The sequence below is a fragment of the Melospiza melodia genome, chromosome 6 (genome assembly GCF_035770615.1).
Source record: "Melospiza melodia melodia isolate bMelMel2 chromosome 6, bMelMel2.pri, whole genome shotgun sequence".
NCBI lineage: Eukaryota > Metazoa > Chordata > Aves > Passeriformes > Passerellidae > Melospiza > Melospiza melodia.
The window spans coordinates 62,445,827-62,465,453 of record NC_086199.1 but is presented as its reverse complement, the minus strand read 5'-3'; the positions used below and the strand labels follow the sequence as shown (position 1 = coordinate 62,465,453).

Sequence of the window (19,627 nt, the reverse complement as noted above, 5' to 3'; positions counted from 1 at the left end):
CGTGATGATGGACAGCAGCTGGTGGCGTGCAGGGACAGCTTGCAGGTCATTCAGGAGGATGCACAGGGAGGGTGAGGACACAAGGACACGCTGTGTCACCCCACAGTGACATAGCCTGGCGCAGGTGGCCCTGCTGCAGCAGGCAGTTCAGCTGTGGTGCTGGGGAAGGGGAGCAGAGAAATCAGTCCTCAGAATACTGGAAATGGAGTGGGTAGAACAAAAGTTCATGTGAGCAGAAACTGCAAGGGAAGGGAAATCCTCTGGAAAAGCCTTAAGCCTACCCACAAAGTGCTGAGCTAAGAAAAAAGGATGGTAATTCACTCAGCTCGTCACAGGCAGGTTTGGCTCCAGTGTAGGGCACCCACCCTGTGTTCATCCCTGTGGGTTGGTCTGATGTGGGGCAACTTCTTGCACATCCAAAGGTCTCTGAGACTGGAGGAGGTCCAGTTTCCATGAGACCAACTTAATCCTTCTGAAGCCTGCATTGGTTAAAAAAGGACAAATTGCCCTCTGGTTCAGGATTTATCGCTGCTGGAGTGGTGGTGTGTCCTGCCAAAGTAAAGAAGGTTTTATTACTGCTACGGCTGCCTGTGATGAGATCCAGATCTCTCCCCAAGAAGCTGCAAAGAAACAGAGGCAGTGCTAGGGTGAGAGTGATGCTCCTGTGGGATTAAGAGGTTTGCAGGAGAGGCAGAGCCATGGCCAGCTGTCGTCAGCTTTTCTAGAGGGCTTGGACAAACTCAGCTGTGCAGAGCATCCTCCTCCCTGCAGGCTCAGGAGGAACAATGAAATCCCATGGATGCAGACTGGAGCTACTGATGAGCCTGCTGTTTGTTTGTCTGTGGAAAGTTCTGTGGGTAAGGCTGCTCCTCTTCTTAATGTCAGGAAGGGATGGAGGGTGAGCAGAGAAAAAGGTCAGAGAAGGTTTGGAGCAGGCAAGAGGAGGCAGCAGGGTGGTGTAGGGAGATGTGAGATCAACAAGAGACAGTTACATACCCTGGTATGAACGGGACTGAAAGGTCAGGGAGGTTGAATGGCTGCTTCTCCTCTTCTCCAGGTATCAGGTCATCCCTACAGTTTGCAGAGCACTTTTTGGTCTTTGGGTGACTGATTCATCATCTTCCTCAATGTTAAGTGTGAGTGGTGAGAGGTTTATCACGTGGACCACAGTGGCATATGTGCAGCATCACTGGTTCAACAACCATTCATGTGACCTCAAGGAACTGACATAAAAAATGGAAGGAATAAAACCCCTCAATATTCTACATTATTTTGACCCTCCTCCAATTTTCTGAGCATCTTCAAAGGTCATGCATGCATGCCCTCAACCATATGGTCTAGGACTACTTTCCTTTCAAATAAAAGGTGGGGTGAGTATGAATAATTGCCTGCATTGCTGTGGCATCAAGGCTGGCTTCCCCTTGTGCTAAGCACGGGACAAACAGAACAGAAGGATGCTTGCTGCCCCAAAGCAATTCTCACATAATCACATTAGAGACATGTGGGCTGTAGCATCATCAAATGCTGTAAGACCTGTGAGAAAATCTCCTGTCTCAAATCCTACTCAAGCTCTTCAGAAGCCATTAGCAGAACCTAACCTTGCTTTTTTATTTCTGAAGGAAAAAGTCCACAGCCTCCTGAATGCTCCTTTCCTTATTACCCCTATAAAATTGCTCAGTGGTTGCTAAGTTCCATAAACAGGCAGCCTGAGACTCTGAGGGGTAAATCCAATCTTCCCACTCTCCCTTGATCTCTGTCTCCCGTTCTCTGAGCTTTCATTCTGCACTCCACTTCTCTTCCCTCCCAAAGAAACCTAAAAATAAACAAATCCAAGAAAGAGCGGAAAAAGGAAAAGCCATCAGCCCCCAAAACGATGTGCTTAGTCATTCATGGTGAGTAAAAATAGTTTCCCAAATGAACAAATTGCTGAGCCAACCAGATGAGCAAGTCATCTCCATAAATGAGGGGTCTCATCTTCCCTCTCCTTGGGCAGGAAAAGGAAGCCACTGGTTTAATGGGCTTTTGGTAAAGCCCAGAAATGGAGAAGGATCTGGCCCATGAAGACAGCCCTGGGGGTCAGTACCACGCCCCCTACTACTTAAGGGGACATGTAATGAAACATTTGATGGTTTTTTGCACCGATGGAGACATTCAATGAAGAGTGAAATACCAAATTGTCATGTGCATGGAGTTCTGCAGAGATGGTGCAGTAAACAGGGGAGCTGAAGTAAACCTGAGGATTTTCTGGGCAAGATAGTGTGGGGCTGCATTCAGGCTGCTCCTGGGGCAGGGTGTGTGCTTTGGTCCCTGCTGGAAAAGCATGGGTGGGCAATTCCAGCTCTTGGCTTCTCCTGCTCTTGGCCAAGATCAAGGCTGTGATTGCTCCCACTGGGATGTAATGTTCTGTACACAAGGCATGATTGGAGACTTAGGCAGAATCCCCCCAGCAGAAATAGGGCCCTCATATTCCTGTCAATAAATATTTGGCAGCAGATGACTTGTTCTCCCCTTGGGCTATTGAGGAACAGTAGGCTGCATGATTTGTTTTCAGGATCCAGCCAGCCCTTTTGGGTTAAATCCATCTCTTTAACATAGGGGAACAGCTGATTGGGGAATTTAGGCATCCTGGGAGAACAGAGGCTCAGGACGTGCCAGGAGGGAAATCAGCTAAGCTGTGTGCTTAGATCTGTGCTCAGAAGATGGGATGGGACTTGGCTGCATCCATCTTGCTTATGTAGATGATGCTTTTTTCAAAGTAGGGATTAGCTCTTATCTTCCACCTGGCACATGGGGCCTTCATTCCGCTTCAGTCTCCAGCTCCCATACAGCAGAGCTGGGACTAAAAATTACACAGCTAGGCAAGAGGGATGGATTTTTCCTACATTGTTGAAAAAACCCTACACCATGTTCATCACTGGGCTACAGGACTTCCCCAGACTTCACACCTTAGCTGATTTTAGGCCAAACTTAGAAATGAAGTTCTGCTTTGGCTGCTGCAGGACTACTCCAAATCCTAAACAGGAACTTGTTCTAATCCTAAGCAGGAGCTTGTTCTAACGGGTCCAGATGATCAGGGGACAGCTTGATTCCCTGCAAATGGACTACCCTTGGCAATACTCAGCTGGGAAGGTGTGGCCCCAGGAGAAGGCTGTAGGCTAGCAGGGACACTGGGAATGCTCGCTGCCCCAGGGGGGCTGCGCCAGGCAGGTGGCATTTTCATGTCACCTTGCAGAGGTTATGTTTTAATCCATTGAAAATGACAAATCCAACAAGGTCCTAGCATGTTTCCTTATCAGAGAGAAGGGGAGACACCCTTCTGAAACACACAGGAGTCCACACAAGAGTGCAATCAGATGTCCAGGGACAATAGGTCAGGGAGATACAGTCTCTGCACACCCACAAAATTTGTCATCTCAAACCGCAAAAGAATGACCACTCTCAGAGTTAATGGGGAAAATACTGTATTTTCTGTTCAATTTTCTGTGAAGAGACAATTCTGACAGCAAAATAATTTTTAAAAACCAGTCACACGATTAGAGATGGGTTTAAAAATGCAAATAACATAACAGGGGGAAGAGACCTATTCAGGGAAGACTGCAGTGAACTGGTCCTCCAGCCTATCCTAGTGTGTCACTCAGAGCATCACTCTGGGCCATGCTTTCCCAGGCAGCTGCCTCCTGCCTGCTGACAGACCCGGCCCCCGGGAGTCACTGTGCTGGGACCACGCCCAGCACAGCCACGGCCCAAGGGCTCCATCTGGGGCTGTGCTGCACATCCCACTTCAATCTGATCCTGAACATGTTCAAAAGCCACTGCCAGGTCCATGTCAAGCTTCCACCTCACATCAGGTGTGATGTGTTCAGCAGGTACCCAAGAGGCCAACTCTGTCTTCCCATGCTGAAGAAATCCTGGGGCTGGGAAGGGATGTAGCAGAACTTGGAGGAGCTTGGAGCACTTAACTGGTGTGAAACTGAAGATCTCTGGAGAGGTGCTGAATATTTGCTAATTTTGGAGCAGCTACTGAAGATTTTTTTTTTTTGGTAACATGCTACTGTTTTCTGACCAGTCTTAAACAGATGTCCTTTGGTGTCCAGATGCAGAGCTCCAGGTGAAGATTATGAGGAGGCAGAAGGAAGCTTTGGGGAGCAGCATTTGTCACATCTGGGGTTGTAGGGCACAAAGCATGTGTCCCATGTGTGCCTATGCCTGTCCCCACTGTCTATGCCAGACCCCCCAAGGAGAAGCATGGTTATAATGCCAAACTTATTCCACTGGGCAAAACTGTCTATTCACTCACTGCCCAAAGACCTTTCTCAAGAAATTTCTTGGCCCCACTGCTACTGCTGGCAGGATTATGAGTAAATTTTGGGTAGGCAGGATTTTGCCATCTGTTTAGCTTGGTTTGAGGTCATGGCCGCCACGGATCTTATCTTTCTGCCACTCCAAGCTTTGTTCCTTATCTGCTACCACTCCCTTCAGGACCTGATCCAGCACACTGGGAAAATGAAGAGAGTCTTTTACTCCCAGCTTAGGGCCTCGGATTCTTGGCAGGCTCTCTTCTGCTTTCCAGTACTGCTTAAAACTAATTTTATCATGCTCCCAGCTCCACCAGTATCTGCCTACCAGTGCCAGCCCAGCAAGGGGCTCCGCATGCGCAGACCCCGGCTCTCTGGGAGGATCTGTGTGCACAGCTAAATCAGCCAAATCCAAAGCAGGATTGTGCCTCATTCTCTCTGCAACACAGCTGGACCTGAACAGACCTCAACAGCATTAGTGAAGTGGAAAGCAGGTACAGAGGGTGTTAAAGGCAGTTGGATTTTGGGACAGGGCAGCAGGGAAAGCGATTGTAAGTCCAGCAGCTACCATGGCATCCTCCTGCCCAGGAGGTTTGCTGGTTCTGCCAACTGTCTCTTGAGTTTTGGGCAGTGCCAAATGCTGTGAATCATGTTTCCAAAAGCTCTTATGTGGCTGACAAAGACAGATTTTACCACAATGATTTCAGCTTGTAGATCACTTAGTTGCTTCAGGAAACATTATTCTCAACTCACTGGCTGTGGTTGAAGCTGGGAAGATCTGCTGTTTGGGGAACCTGGGAGGTCACTAAACTCAAGAGAACTTGTGCCACATGACTTTGCTCAGCAGAAGGCTGGACCTTCATGGCCCTGAATTCAAGTTACCTCTATTATAACCTATCTTGACCCCCTTAATATTCATACTGACTGAAAAGTCCCACTGCCTAGAGCCCCCCTACAAACCCATGTCCCATTATGTCAGGGATGTGGACACTATGCCTCCCAACCCTCTCACTAATGCCATCACTAAACAAAACACACCACCACAGCCCTCAGGCTCTGAAACTCGCCCTCTGGGCACATTACCATGCTTCCCCATCGCTGTAGCCCAGGACATGCTCTCCTAGGACCAAACCTAGCACAAACTCCTTGAGAAATGACCTACTGGTTACTGCCTCAACCTCCAAGGAGGGGTCAGAAAGACAGATTCTCCCAGGCCATCCACTCCCCCACTTCACGAGTGAAAAAGCAGTAAGAACTGATGTGCAGGACAGCCTTCCCTCGTCCCTCTCCCCCAGCACAGAAGACCAAACCCAAGAGATGTAGCACAGCCTCTCTGCACAAACAGATGTGCCAGGGGCTGGCTTCAGCCAGCTGCTCCCCTTCCCCCCAGGAAGGACCCCAGTGCTGGGAGATGTGAGAGGGCCTTGTTTAGCTGTGAGAATCATTCTCAAAAAGAACTACTGGAAGACCTAGCAGTAAAGCAAGGGACTACTCCAGCTGGAGTTATCAGCTAGAGACCTCCCAGCACCACTTACTCAGAGTGGAAAAAGTAGCTAGCAGGGCACTAATGACTATTTTCCATGTAATTTTAAATCTAGTTCTGTTTCTTTTTCCTTTTTTTTTTTTTTTCTTTCTCCTTTCCACTCACTGGATTTCTAATACTGGTAACCTTTCTCTACAGCTCCCATGTGTGTGTGTTTAAGTGTGTGTGTGGCAGAGGCAGTGGGGGGCAGCTGTTTAGGCACTTGTGGCAAAGCCAACACGGTTGTTGTCACGGTCAAAGGCAGAGTAGTAGGGTCCAATAAAGACATCTCCCAGGATCCAGAGTGGGCCCCCGGGGGGTGGGATGTCCAGGCCTGAAAAGCCACTCATGCAGATAGTCTCTCCTTGTGCAGTCATCTAAAAAGAAGAGTGAGAGCTTCAATTTAAGCAGGCCATTCCCTTTCTTCAACCTTGCAGGCTTGGCAAGAACATCTGCAAGGCTGCCTTCGCTTCAGCCTCTCCCAGACTGAGATCCACAGATTGCCAAAGTGACCTCCAACCCACCACTTCCACAACTGCAAACCCAGCTCTCCCTCCCTTAGGCACAAAAGCATCAAGCAAAGCTGCACGTGGCCATAAACCTCCCAGCCCACACAGCTCTGAATTAGAGCCACTGGTGAAGGGCTGCACAAGATGGTCCTTGTGAGTTCATTCAGACAGCTTAAATGACAGGCTGATGGCCTCTGCTATAATAAGGCTGGCCTCATGGCACCAGAATACAGCAGAAAAGAGCTAAATGTTTGTTGGAAGTGATGCAACAGCTTGCCTCCCCTACCTTAACCATCATGCTATTCCTCACGAGCACTATGCAGGGTGTCTTATTCCTGTGAGACTTTGATGAAGTTAGGTGGATCCATCTGCAGTACCACCACCCTGACACCCCAACCTTTCAGATTTTTTCCTGAGCACCAGCTCCAGCGCTGTTCTGGCTGCTCTTGTGTTTTGTTGCAGTGGAAGCAAAAGCCAGGCCTTGGGGAAGAAGCATAAGGCTGGAAAAATCTGCCTGGACATACCTTGAGGACATACTGGTCTCCTGAGAGGTTGAAGGACTTCCCTCCTATTTTCATTGAGATGACAGGCAGCGTTGGCACTTTTTCACAGGGGACCATGTACTGAAATTGCAACAGTAAAGGTTTTAGATGGGACCTCCCACACTCTCCCAAAGTCTTCCTTGAGCAGAGTCACATCTTTGCTGTGGTTTTCCCTAAAACCAGCTCAGCTCAGAGTGCAGAAGCTTGAGCTGGGATAAGCAGGCTGCTCCCTGCCTAGGGCTCCAAGTCGAGGGGCAAGAGGGCTTTATGGATAGGCATGGAGCCAAGGGATGTTGGATTCAGCTTTTGGCTCTTTAGGACTCTGCTGAGTCCTAGGGTGCCACAGCTGATGTGGCATGGCTGGGTGTTTTTACCAGAGGAGAGGCAGCTGTGTCTCAGTACACAGACAAAACCAGTTTCACAGACAATGGCAAGCCTTGAGGATGATGGCAGGTCTAAGCCAACTATTGCTGCAGCTTTGGGTCTCTGACACTAAAGAAAAGCCCCACAAATGCTCATGGCTCTGATTTGGGAGAGCTTTCAGAACAGGCAATTTTTTTCTACAGGGTCTTTATAATCCATATTCTTCCACAATTTTAGGGAGGGAAAAGTCTTGTGAGATTAGCTTTGATGGTTGAAAACTTTCATACAAAGGGTTGCCATTTGCATGAAATATTCTTTAATTAAAGTGTCTCTGGACTCATACTAATGTGAATCCTTCGTCTCAGCTGCACCTCAGATCCCTTCTCTTCCACCATCCAGAGATGGGTGGCAGAAGTGACTCAAAGATTTCCAAAGTTCATGGGACCTGGGCTTTCTACCCTGAGCATGAGTAGGGCAGTGCATGCTGCCCAGGGTGAAGAGATGAAGGGGTCTCTGCTGTGCCAGTGGCTTTTCCAGGAGCATAGCCTGGGAACTAAGATGAGAGGGAGCAGAAGACTAGGGTCCCAACAAGCATTTGGGTACAAAGTAGGGTGCAAGCATAGGTGCTGTTATGGCCATAGACACCCACATTTTCAGCCCGGCCTCACCTCGCCCTTTATGAGTGGTTTTGCACCAATGGCCTGCTGTATCTTCTTCACTTCTTTGGTGGGGCCAGTGATGAGTGAAGTTCCTGTGTCCACGATGGCCTCACAGCCCCCCTCACACACGCTTAGCCCATTGGCAACACCCACATCCACCCTGGGGAGAGATGCCCAGACATTAGACAACCCTTAAAGGCCTCCCAGAGAAGGCTGCAGGAAGCAGTATGCAGGCAAGCAAGGGAGGGCTGTAAGAGACACCCATCCAGGAAGGACAGATGTTCAGAAACACTGATGCAGCACCAACTCAACGCACAGACCCCCTGGCTCTCTCTTGTCTGCTCGTGACTGAGCAGGTGCCTTGAAGTGTAACTGCATTTCTGCAGAGAGCCTGGATGCTGCCTTGTACCCTGCCTGCTACCAGCACTCCAGAGCTAGTGTCACAGCTAATGGACATGGGAGAGAGCTAAGGACAATGAATTATGGACTTTTACAGTACTGTGCTACTGCAGGAAAAAAAGGGTTAAAGGGTGCTGTGACAGCCATGGGCAAGGGAAGGGTGCAGAGAAAAGGCAAGCCAGGAGCTGCCTGGCCTCCTCGCCCGCATTGCATTTCACAGCAGTGCAGAAAGACAAAGCCTTCTCGCCAAGGGTCTGCCATACTCTGCCAACACTGCAGCTCTGGGGGAAAATGAGAACTCAAACGCCGCGCTGGGGAGGGATGCAATTCCCAGGAAAAGGACACACTCTGATCACAGGGCACTTTTAAGTTCCCATCACGTGGGAGAGCTCAGAATAGACCGTGGGGCTGGCGGCCGTCAGCTCAGCCCGCTCTCCTCCCCTGTGCCTCCAACAATGCGCGCTGATTGCTGCGCCGTGCCCTTCAGTCAAGGGCTGCCTTCCTGAGGCCTCATCCTGCTCCTCCGGAGCTGTGTGCAGGACAGCCATGCAGCTCAGGCCTTGCCGAGAGCTCAGCACAACTGGGGCTTCATCTATGGGGCTCGCCCTGCCTGCAAGGAGCACACACTGGCATTCTTCTCTGCTTTGCAGGGATGCAGCAGGCATCCTTTCAAAGGTCACGGGTCAGGGCACAAACAAGAGGAAAGGATTTTGCGGAACATCTCCTTATGGCTTCTGCCTTTTGTCTCCTTCCAGCGACAAACAATCCAACCCTAGGGTGGGATTTAATCTGCTTTTTTTGGTGTGGATGTGTTGCAGGGACGATTCCTTTTCGAGGAGGGTCTCACTGAAGCCTCAGGCATGTGCTGTCAGTACATGTGACCCCCTGCACGCAGTCAGGTTGATGGGGAACTTACGAGTCCATGTGGATCTGCCAGTAGGCCTTGCGTGTCACATTAAACCAGCTGAACTCGCCCTTGTAGTACTTGGGGTCGGTCCCTCCCAGGACCATCTCGCCGCCAGGTTCACCAGAGGGATCTCTGAAAAACAACACCCAAACCTGTGAACATCAAGGGCAGGGTGAGAACAACCTGCTTCAACGCCTCCCAAAACACCTGCTGGGGTGTTTAGAGGTGAAGCACAGCATTAACAGTACTGGAAACAGATAAATTATGTCATGCTATGTTCTATCAATATAAGGACAGGTACTGTGAAACAGGCTGGGATGGGGAAATGGAAATATTTTGGCCCAGCTAAAGCATCCCGCAGCTTTTCACCTGGTACTTTCTCACAGAAACCTGAAGAAACTCATGGCAGGGAAGGGGGATGGCAAAGGGGAACTAGGCACTGACACAGGGACTTCCTGAATCAGCTTGTAAAAAGTGCCTGTGCAGGGCTGGACACAGCTGATGCAGGGTTAGGTTATCTGCACTCAACTCTGCCAACCAACAGCCTTGAAGTGAATTGTCTCAAGGTTACCATCAGATAAGAGCTCACTGCTGAGCAGATGGGAAGAAATATGGTGATGGGGGAGGGCTGGTGCTTGAATGGCCAGCAGCAGCCCTCTCTGCCCTAGGCGTGCTACTTTTTGGGCTGAAGCAGTTCAGAGTCACTGCGGTGGTGCCAGAAAAGTGATGGGGGTCCTGTGGGGAGCAGCAGTGGGTGGGAAGGTGCTGGCAGCTGCAGAGGAGGATCTCCCAGGGTGGTGAGAGAGCACTGGCCCCTCATTAGTGATGACTGATGGGGGGCACCTTTGCTGAGGAGGTGACATGGTGGTGACCACCTGGCTTACGGACTCTGGCAGCAGACTAGGGCTGTTCACCTCTATAAAGGGGACTGCCCTAATATTAATCTCATTAACACAGCCCTGCTTATTTCTATTTCTCTTTCCTCTGGAAACATCCTCTGTCTATTCATCAGTTAAGAAATCTGGTCAGAGATCCACCCAGCTTTTTATCAGTAAAAGAATTGCATTTCTACTTCCTTCTCCTTACTTCAGAGCAGCAAACATAAGAGATTTTGGCCTGACTACTCCTGCAAGCAGAACTTGCTGTGACTTCCTCAACTGGGAAGTGCTGTCCAGAGTGTAAAACAGCAGATGACAAGAGGATGCTACTGGAAAACAGAGGAAAGCCCACTGGGCTTGCCCTTGCAACCAGGGGTGTGCCACCAAACCCAACACTACCTGTTCAGGTAGAAAGAGAACATATTTTTCTCGACCAGCTTCTGTTTCATGACGTTATCGAAGAAAGGCTCGGCGCCTTCCACAGAGATCTTTGGGAATGCCAGGCCCAGGATGCCATCAAACTTGGCAGCGATGAATGTCATGCCTGGCTGCTTTGTGGCCTCCCCAAAGGTCTGATCCAGGATGTTCAAGTCACCAAGCTGTGGGGAGATGGGGAGGGAAGGGAAAAGCAGACTGTAAAGAAAACTGACTCAGGAGACCTGGGTGGTAACAGACCCTCACTGAACACAGGCTGTAGCACATCCCCCAGTGTGCTGCCACACTCCTGCCTGCTTCCACCACTGCATTTGTAGGCAGCTGCAGAAACCACTCTTGTCAGGGGAAGAGACTGGCAACTCTGGCTCAGTGGAACCTCCCAAATCCCTGCAAAGCCCAGCATACTTTAAAGAAGAATCCCTTTAGCCTTTTGCAGTGTCCCAGCACTGGCCTTGCTGTTCTGCAGCCCCTCCTCTTTCCACAGAGGACCCATATCCATTTGTCCCTCCTCCACTTCCTCCTCTATCACTTACTTCATCATTTCCTCCCAGTCTGAAAAGCTCTTGTGCTGTTCCTTTTATCTTCTTCCCCACTCTGGACATCTTCTAAGTCATCTGTGTATCCTACCTCCTTGAGTGCTGCACACATCCTCGGTTGGGAGCACAAATCCCTCCCATCTCTGCCCACAATCCCTGTGATCTCCCCTACATAAGAAACATCCCCAGGACATTGCTGAATCTCTTGGAAGAGCCACCAGCCTGCAGAGACCTCCCGTGAAAGCGGAGAAGACCCAGACAAGAAAGTGAGGTTGAGCATGAAGCACGAAAATAGCAAGCAGAGTACTGAGAATTCAAAGGTCATCTCCCTTGCCGGCCATGAGAAGGACTGGCATTCCCCACTGGAAAGCTGAAACGCTTTCCAAGGGCAGATCCCCAGAAAGAAGATGATCAGAGAAAGGAGGATAGCTCTGCTGATGGGGAGCAGGATGCATCTGCTGGCTTCTGGCTCTAGCAGTTCAGGAGGCTTGTGAGCTTCTGGCTGACCAGAGGCAATTTTAGCATCCACACTAGGACAATTTCAGCCTCTCAGCCTGCAGCTAGCAGCCCTGTAGTGAGCCAGGCTGGACTGACAAGCTGGCCTCTCCTACCTGATGGCAGATAACGATCCCTGTAAATTACTAATATGCCCCCAGGGTTAGACAGCACAAGGCTGGGACAGCAGTGCTGCCTTTAATGGTATTGGAGGACTGCACTAGGAAAGGGCGATCGAGCCTTGCGAAAGCTGAAAGCCACAGGGCAGGATGTGGGGGGAGCGCGCACAGCAACGCATCCGCTCGCCAGCGCCTGCCCCACTTGTACAGCCCGGGCTCACAAAAGCCACCCCTTGGCACCACTGATCCCCAGCGGCTCAGAGAGTTCAGTGAAGCTTCTGCTTACAGTAAAATGCAATGGACTGATAACACTGAGTGTCAGGTGTGTCGGGATATTGCTCTGCTTGCACATCCCAAGGGGGAGGCAGATTTCTGCCCAGTCATGGATATTCTCAACAGACCCTGCCTGCACTTGGTCCACAGCAGGGCTGAAACACAAGACCATCTTTAGCAGAGTGCTCCTGCCAGGTCACAGATCCTTTGTCTCTGTCTCTTGGCTGGCTCTTGCCCTGAAACTGAGCAACCAAAAACCATGACCAGTGGATAGCTGCGTGGTGGCCACCCTCCAGCACTTTGCAGATGGGTGTCAGCACTCCACAGCTTGCCTGGCCTCCTTGTTGGTGGCCTCAGCCAGTAGTTAAGCACTGGATGGCAAAGGCAGACCAACAAGTAAGGGCCTCTAAGGCACAGCCTGGCACCAGGGCTTGGGATGTAGAGGCACAAGGGAGAGGCAAGGAAAGTAATCTGTGCAGTGTATCTGCACTGCAGTCATGAGAGAGACACTGTGCCCCATGGCCAGCTAAGTTTCCTCTGCTGTCCTTGAAGGACATCCCAAGGTTGGGCTGTGACAAAGAGATGAGATGTCTGAGCAGCAGAGGGCTGGCTGAACCTGCTGCTCTTTGGAGAGCAAGCAGCCCTGCAGAGTGTGGAGCTACAGGGCATTGCTCCTCCACAGAATGAGAGAGGATGTTTGACATGAGCTCATCACCCTCTCAAAAAACCATTAGGGCTGAGGGACTCTGGACTACCTGCCAACAAGCATCTTTTGGTCAGATGTCAGGGCTACCAGAGGTTGCTGTGGCTGCTTCCACCCGCCAGAATGGCTGGAGCCAGGAGGATCACCCTGAAGGTTATTTCAATGTCTTTCTTTCAAGACTATACCTGACTGGGAGCTTGCCTACAACATGCAGAGGATGCATCCATGTGTCCAAGCAGAAGGTCCCTGACCCTCAGTCACCCCTGCTCCTGCCTATTACAAGTGGGACATTGCTCAGCTCCATGGAAGAGGTTTCTCTTCTTGCAGACAGAAACCAAACGGTACAAGCTGTGCTGTCTGACAAGAGGCATCCCCACTTCCCAAATAAACTGAGGCACAAAAGCCTTCCTCTCAGCTGCTGGGAAATGGAGAACTAATCAGCAAACAGGGACTAGGGTGACAATTACAAACCAAAAAAAAGAGAAAAAATGGCAATCTTCTTTCTGACTCATTTCAGCCCTTGCATTAAGCCCACACTTTCTAAGGACAATGAAGTTTGCTGTTTGCCTTAGAGGCATACAGCATAGAGGCAACAGCTGATGCTTCCAGGCTAGCCTGAAATCTTCATGCTGTAAGAATTGGCTAAAGAGTGCATCCTGCAAGAGTCACACACTTTAAGCTTCTCCTGGATACATTTTGATTCTGATGAAATTGGTAAACCAATACTTTTCAGCTGAACCTAAATAGAAACCTCCAAATCCCCAGATTTATGTGCTTATTCAAAACTTTTGCTTTGTTTCTCCCCCCCCTGCAAAGCAAACATATGCTCTTATCCCTGCCAGGAGAGCAAGTAATCTGAGAGCACATGCACCCCTGACGTTTGGCAGCTGGCAAACTCTCCCAAGCATCTGTACCTGGGAGGAAGTCATGAAAGGCACTTGTCCTTCACAGGACAGAAAGCTCAGGCTTTGCTTGCTGAAAAGCAAACTGTGAAGCAACCACCACACAGGTAACTCAAGCTGCACACTGACTACCCCCAGGGTGTTACCCAGCCTTTATAAGCATATGCACCAGTTCATGACGTGAGACCAGGATGGGGCAGTAAAGAGACCTTTCCTGGTCTGTGTTTGGGCAGCTGCCCATGTGGGCATCCACTAATGTGGGGATATCGGCCAAGAACAAGCTGGGCACCACCAGCAGTCCATGCAGTGGTGTTGGAATATGCTTGGGCTGGTAAATTTTTGGGGTCACCAGGAAAAGCTATGGAGGGATGGCCAGAGACGATGTTTGGAGGGGCACCATGTGAGCAGTCCCCACTCCAAGCCTGTTGACCTGCAGATTAACACCTTCTCCCTTCTCAGCCTGCCATGGTTATTGCTACCTTAACAGACATCATTACCATGTCATTTCAAAGGACTTGGAAACACAGCACTGAAGGATGTTTTATAAGAGTAGGACACTCAAGAAAGGAGATCCACTGAAATCGAACGGCTCCGAGCTCTCTGCTGAAAGCAGTCTGGGCAGTCGTGACTCACCGTGACCACGTCTTGGCTGAGGTACCCGGAAAGGCTCCCTGTCCCATAGTGGATGGCAAACTTGGTGCCGTTCTTCACATAGGTGCTGGATTTAGAAGAGTCATACTTGTGGTGCACCACTGCAGTTGGGAAAGGGGACACAAGGGGACACACAGCATTAGTGCTCCTCTATACCTACGGTTCCCCACAACCTAACCCCACACCATCCAGTTTATCCAGACAAATGGACACTCAATGATGAGAAGATGGGCCTGAACCCAGGGTTTGCCAAGCCCAGATTGCTTAACAAAGCATTTCCAGTGTCTGGGGAATTAGGTGGGCAGATCCAATTCAGGCTGTTAAATCCGATTTGGCCACTGGGTATTAAAAGCCTAGAGGTTATGTGGTTGGTGTGGTGTGTTAGTCAGCAGAGCAAAATGTATCCCTCCACATGCCATGGAGAACCAGGGTGGCTTTAAATATAGCCTGCTCGGGGCAGGAACATTTTCACCTCATGGACTTATGCATTTCTTTTACTAGGAGTAGCTGGAAATTTTTCAAAAATTGTTTTTAGTACAGGAAGAACTCAAAATATCCCTTTATTTTCAGAGAAGGGCTTTTCCCTAGCCTAAGCTGCTTTTCCCCTTGGCTGGGTTGGGAGCTGTAGGATATCCCTGGTTTTATGGGCAGGCAGATTCTGCCTCCCCAGACTCCTCCCAAGTCACGAGCTGGCCAGCGCAGTCCCATGGCTGGCTGCTGAGGGTGCAGACAGCAGCTGAGGATGAACCAGCTGAGCCCTGCACAAAGTGACAGAGCTACACAAGGAGTTTCCCAGCTAGGCTGTCTGGGTCCCAGTTTGAATTCCAGTCTGGCAGGAGGTTAAGCCCCTTGTATATTCATAAAATGAGCCCTTTGGTCCCAGCACCTCCCAAAGCACTGCCTTGAGAAACCATCTCCCTGCTACAAATCAGGAACCCCCTAGGCATACCAGGTCTGAACCTCACCACCCTGTCAGCGTCCTAAATCTTGTTTCACATATGCAAAGGGAAGGTGTCTGTACAAGAAGTCCAAATTTCCACTCTACTCCCAATGAGCACTGTGGAATGCCTTTCATGGTTGCAGTTGTTGACTCCACAGGTTTCTCCACTTTGCTAAAGCAGCACAACCAGCGGCTTTTGAATGGCATTTTGCCATAGCCAGGTTTGACATCTTCAGCTGTGGAAGTTTACTGCATAGGAATGCCACAGAATAAAAAAAAAGCTTGCAGTCCCTAAGACATTCTCATTTCATTGTGCCTACCTGGCTCTCGTTAATTATAACTCCATAAACATGCACACACATGCTCTGTGCAGCAATAAACCAGAAACTAGGACAGTTTGTATCAGATCTGGCAAGAGGCTGACTTAAAAAAGTCAGCCTTGCGCAATGGGATAACAGCAGCATTGGTCTATAATTTGGGGAGAAACATCACAGCCGATGATGCTGCTCCCCTGCTGTAGGGCTGAAGCTGTTGGAGAAGATTTGGCCCTGTATAGGGGTTACTTGGAAAACAAAAAACCCGGGAAAGGACTAATGAAGGAAGCTGGGATTGTATTTCCAGCTCTCACCCCAAAAAGCCCATCAGCCTCTGGCAAGTCCTTTCACGCTGCTGCCTCAGTTTCTCCATTTGCAATGCAAGGCTCTGCATTTTGCAGGGAAGGAGAAGCTGATTAGCAGCTTCTGGCACCCGTGACACTTACTGCAGGCGATGTCCAGTAGGGAACAGTGCACGGATGGCACCCAGAGGTTGGAGGAGCCAGTGTCAAAGATCACGGTGAAATTCTGGGGGGGTGTTCCGATACCGATCACACCGAAATACTGGGCCTGCAAAGCAGAAGGGAACCATGAGCAGAGGCAGCTGGCTGAAAGCAGGGATTAGAGATCAAAAAATCTCTTAGGGTTGCATAGAGGATCAGCTTCCTATCTAGACATTGCCCTCCTCTTGGTTTTGGCATCGATGGGTTCCCAGCCTTTTTCCTCTGGAAGGGTGGTTCCCCTTCAGCGTTCATTACAGCGGGTGTGAAAAGGATAAATTGAGGACAAGTGGGATGGGCGTGTGCGGGGGAGGACATTTGGGGCACGGAGACAGAGAAGAAGAGAAGGGGGAAGGTCTGCAGGCTAGCAGTTCACTACAAGGATGAGAAAAAATGATGGAAGGAAGCCAAGCAAAACACCTGCGTTATTGAAAAGCTGAAACTGGCTGGGAAGCTGCTTTGCTCGTGGCTTTGCGGAGAAACTGTGGGCTGCAGAAAGCAGCAGCACTGCCCACTGCAGGTGGAGGTACAGCTGCTGGGGGTTTTGGTGCTTGCTGGTGAGCTCTGGGAATGGGGGGGAATAAACAAATGCTCAGTCTCAACAAGTGGAAGACTGGAGGAGTGGTGGGAGCAAAGAGCATGAGCAGCACCACCAGAGATGGATTTAGACCTCCAGGGTGAAAGACTGGGAGAAGTCCCTGTAGCACAGGTATCTGATGGATACACCTTTGCTCTAAGACTACATTTTTGCTGGGACTGGAAGAAACCTGAATGGCTGAGTTCTTGGCAAAGTATCCCTCTCTCCACATAGGTGAGGATGAATGGAGAATGCTAGGCAAGTGCTATATGGACTCATTTTTCCCCAGTCCTCCCAAACAAGCAGGGAACTGCGTCCTGCCTGGTGAGCACCTGGTTCAGGGTTCTGGAGAGAAGGCTGGAGAAGTAAGGGAAGTCAGCCAGTAGCCTTTCCAAACCCCACGTGTACTTAATAAAGAGGGGGGGAAAGGGGGGAAGGGAAGAAAACAGGATTATCAAAGCTGTTCACCTCCTGTGCGCTCAGTTTGCAAGGCTTGCTCACTAATTAACAATCCATTGCAACATTGCAATTAGCCATAATGGGGAGGCAGCACTTGCTTCCAGTGGTTCTGTAATTATTGCTGGGGCTTGAAAATTAACCCCCGGTACAGTGGCTCTGTTTGTCACACACACAGACCCATGAAGGGTCCCAGGGCAGGAAGCACACAAGGCAGCCTAGTGGGGTTTGTCCCAAGAATTCATTTGGCAGCAAAAGTATTCTCAGCCAGGCTGGGAGGGACGCAGCAGTCCTTTATCTGCCACCACAGGTTGGATTGGTGCCTGTGTGACAAGGGAAAACAGTGCTGCCCTGAGTGGCGGTCTGAGCCAGTGGCTGCAAGAGACAGCACCGTGACACAACCGCTCGCCCTGGCTTTCAACACTGCCAACTGAAACACCGGTGGCCCTTCCCAGGACAGCACGGCGCTGGCTGGGTGACAAGAGCTGCTGGGGAAGGGCAGCAGGGGAACATACGCTGAATTAATGCCCAAATACCTGGGCCCAGGTTTATTCTGCCAGCCAATGCTCATATCCTACTCTGCCCGGTAAGGAACCCTGAAATAGTAAACCCCACACGTGTCTGGCAGCAGGGCAAGGGCAAACTTCATGCCCTTTATCTGGCTTCTCTTTCCGCCACCACCCAGCTCGCTTTGCTCCTTAAGTTGCTGACAAGAAAGTAGAGATAAAGGCTTTTCCCAGGGCAGTGCAAAAGATGAAGGATAGTGAGAGGAAGGGTCCTGCATCCCCAGGACCATAGTAAGCTAGCATCCTCAAGGAGTGGAGCATGATTTTTATGCCCCTGTCTTGTCAAAAATAGAGTCCAAAAGGCCAGAAGATGATAGGAAGGATTGTAAGTGAGCAGGCCCCTATTTATGATTGTTAATTAGTGACAAAGGGGAAAGGAAATAGGTCACAAACTGCAAAGCTCCTGCTTGGGTGGCAGTGGGTTGTTTGTTATTGTTATAATTACTAGTATTAGTATTTTTAGTTTAGTAATAATGGGAAGCACCTTCTGGTACCCACTCACTAAGCCACGGGGATGCGTTAATCTGTCCTAGAGGATCAACATCTCTCCCTCCTTTGCCTTCCCGGCTGGTGGGAGGCCGGCATGTCTCACCCTCCCTGGGATGGGTACACCTACAAGTGACACTGTGCTGGGGTCCGCTGCAGTGCAGGGGATGGTCTGCAGGGGGGTTGTTACTCACATCCATGTAGTTCTTCAAAATCTCCGGAGTGGGTTTACCCGCCTCGGCAAAGCCCAACTTGTACTTGATGGACTCGGTGATGGCATTCATATCTGGGATCTCACTGCCCGCCTCTTTCAGGATCCGCCGCATGGAAGGGAACTTGGTCAGGGGGATCCTGTGTGGGGACGGCAAACACACACCTGTTAAAGGGGGTGTGCAGGGCAGGGATACCTAGGGAAAGGGGGCAGCAGGGCTCCACTCAAAACAGGGGACGCGCCAGTACGAGGTGGGTGAGGTTTGGGCTCCTGCCAGCGCCTTATGCCAGATGCCCCTCGCCGCGCTGCGTCCAGTGTTTTTCCCAAAGCCAGGGGATAGCGGGAAAGGCCGGCGGGCTGCCAGAGAGTCACCAGATGTACGGGAAGCTGGGGCAAGGCCCCTCCATGCGCAAGATGGGGGGGATGTTCCGAACCTTCCCCTCCCTCCCCGATGGAGGGGGAGCCACCCGCTATGGAGGGCTGCGAGAGGATCTCGGAGGGCACCGCTGCAGCAGCACCGGGGGTGCTTCTCCCATGTCCCCCGCCAACCCGGGGGGCTCAGCAGCCCCTGAGGAACCCCCTCCGCTTACCTGATGAGGGCGGCGCAGGACCCGGCCAGGGCGAGCAGCAGGAGGAGGCCGCGGGGGCCCATGGCGGCGATGGCGCTGCTGGCGGCGGTGGTGAGGGGTCAGAGGCTGGAGGTCCCGACGCTGAGAGGCCGCGACGCCGCTCCCGCTGTCCGTCCCTGTTTTTGTAGGCAGAGCGGCCCCTCTCCACGGATTTCTGGAGTCAGCTGACAGTCTAAAATTGCAACCAGCGGCGTCACGTGAGGGCGGGCCGGGGCGGGGAGCGGGGATCGGCCGCGGGGCCGGGGGCGCCGCCTCACGGCTCCCCCCGGGCTGACCCCCGGCGCCTCGGGCCGTGACTCAGCCCCCGGGAAAGGGGAATAAACACCGTGAAATCAGTCACGAGATGCCTGCCCGGCCGCGCGTGCCCCGTTCTGGACTGCCTTTAGCTTCCTTCTGCTGGGCTGGTTTTTTTTGGTTCTTTCCAGGTTATCTGGCGTTTTTTCTCCCTGGGCAGTGGAGAGGGAGGATGCGGGACACACGCACAGCCCCAGGCAGCAGACCCCCAGTTCCTCGCGGGGCTCGGCTGCTCAGGGATCTCGGCCACTCTGCCGCCCGCTGTCACCGCTGTGCAGGGTTCAGGGTGTCACTGTGCACCCCTGCCCAGAGGGCCCTGGCAGCTCCCCAGCCCCATATTTCTCCCTGGCCTCAGGACATCTCCACTTTGGGGCACTCATCCTTCCAATCCCTCTGAGCTGGGTGTTTCTGGAGCAGATGGGCATATCCTAGGCCACAGCGTTTTTGGGAAGCACAGTGGGGGCCC

General features: G+C 51.2%; 1 protein-coding gene across 1 annotated transcript; it reads right to left on the bottom strand.

Moving 5' to 3' along the window:
• Window positions 1–3,444: 3,444 nt before the first annotated feature.
• On the bottom strand, window positions 3,445–19,028 carry CTSD (cathepsin D). The gene is made up of 9 exons (XM_063158661.1): window positions 18,829–19,028; window positions 18,222–18,378; window positions 15,889–16,012; window positions 14,171–14,289; window positions 10,474–10,673; window positions 9,206–9,328; window positions 7,900–8,050; window positions 6,851–6,949; window positions 3,445–6,194 (listed from the first exon to the last, which is right to left on the bottom strand). Exons 1-9 carry the CDS (start codon window positions 18,888–18,890, stop codon window positions 6,033–6,035), a joined length of 1,197 nt encoding a protein of 398 aa, XP_063014731.1. The 5' UTR covers window positions 18,891–19,028; the 3' UTR covers window positions 3,445–6,032.
• Window positions 19,029–19,627: the final 599 nt, after the last annotated feature.

What these genes read in the sequence shown, in the direction of transcription:
- CTSD (XM_063158661.1), bottom strand. Translation starts at nt 18,890, where the DNA reads ATGGGCCCCCGCGGCCTCCTCCTGCTGCTCGCCCTGGCCGGGTCCTGC. An exon ending in TTTTGAAGAACTACATGGAT is followed by an intron (nt 16,013 to 18,221) that starts GTGAGTAACAAC and finishes TCTGCTTTGCAG; the next exon opens with GCCCAGTATTTCGGTGTGAT. An exon ending in TGGCAGATCCACATGGACTC is followed by an intron (nt 8,051 to 9,205) that starts GTAAGTTCCCCA and finishes ATCTCTCCCCAG; the next exon opens with GGTGGATGTGGGTGTTGCCA.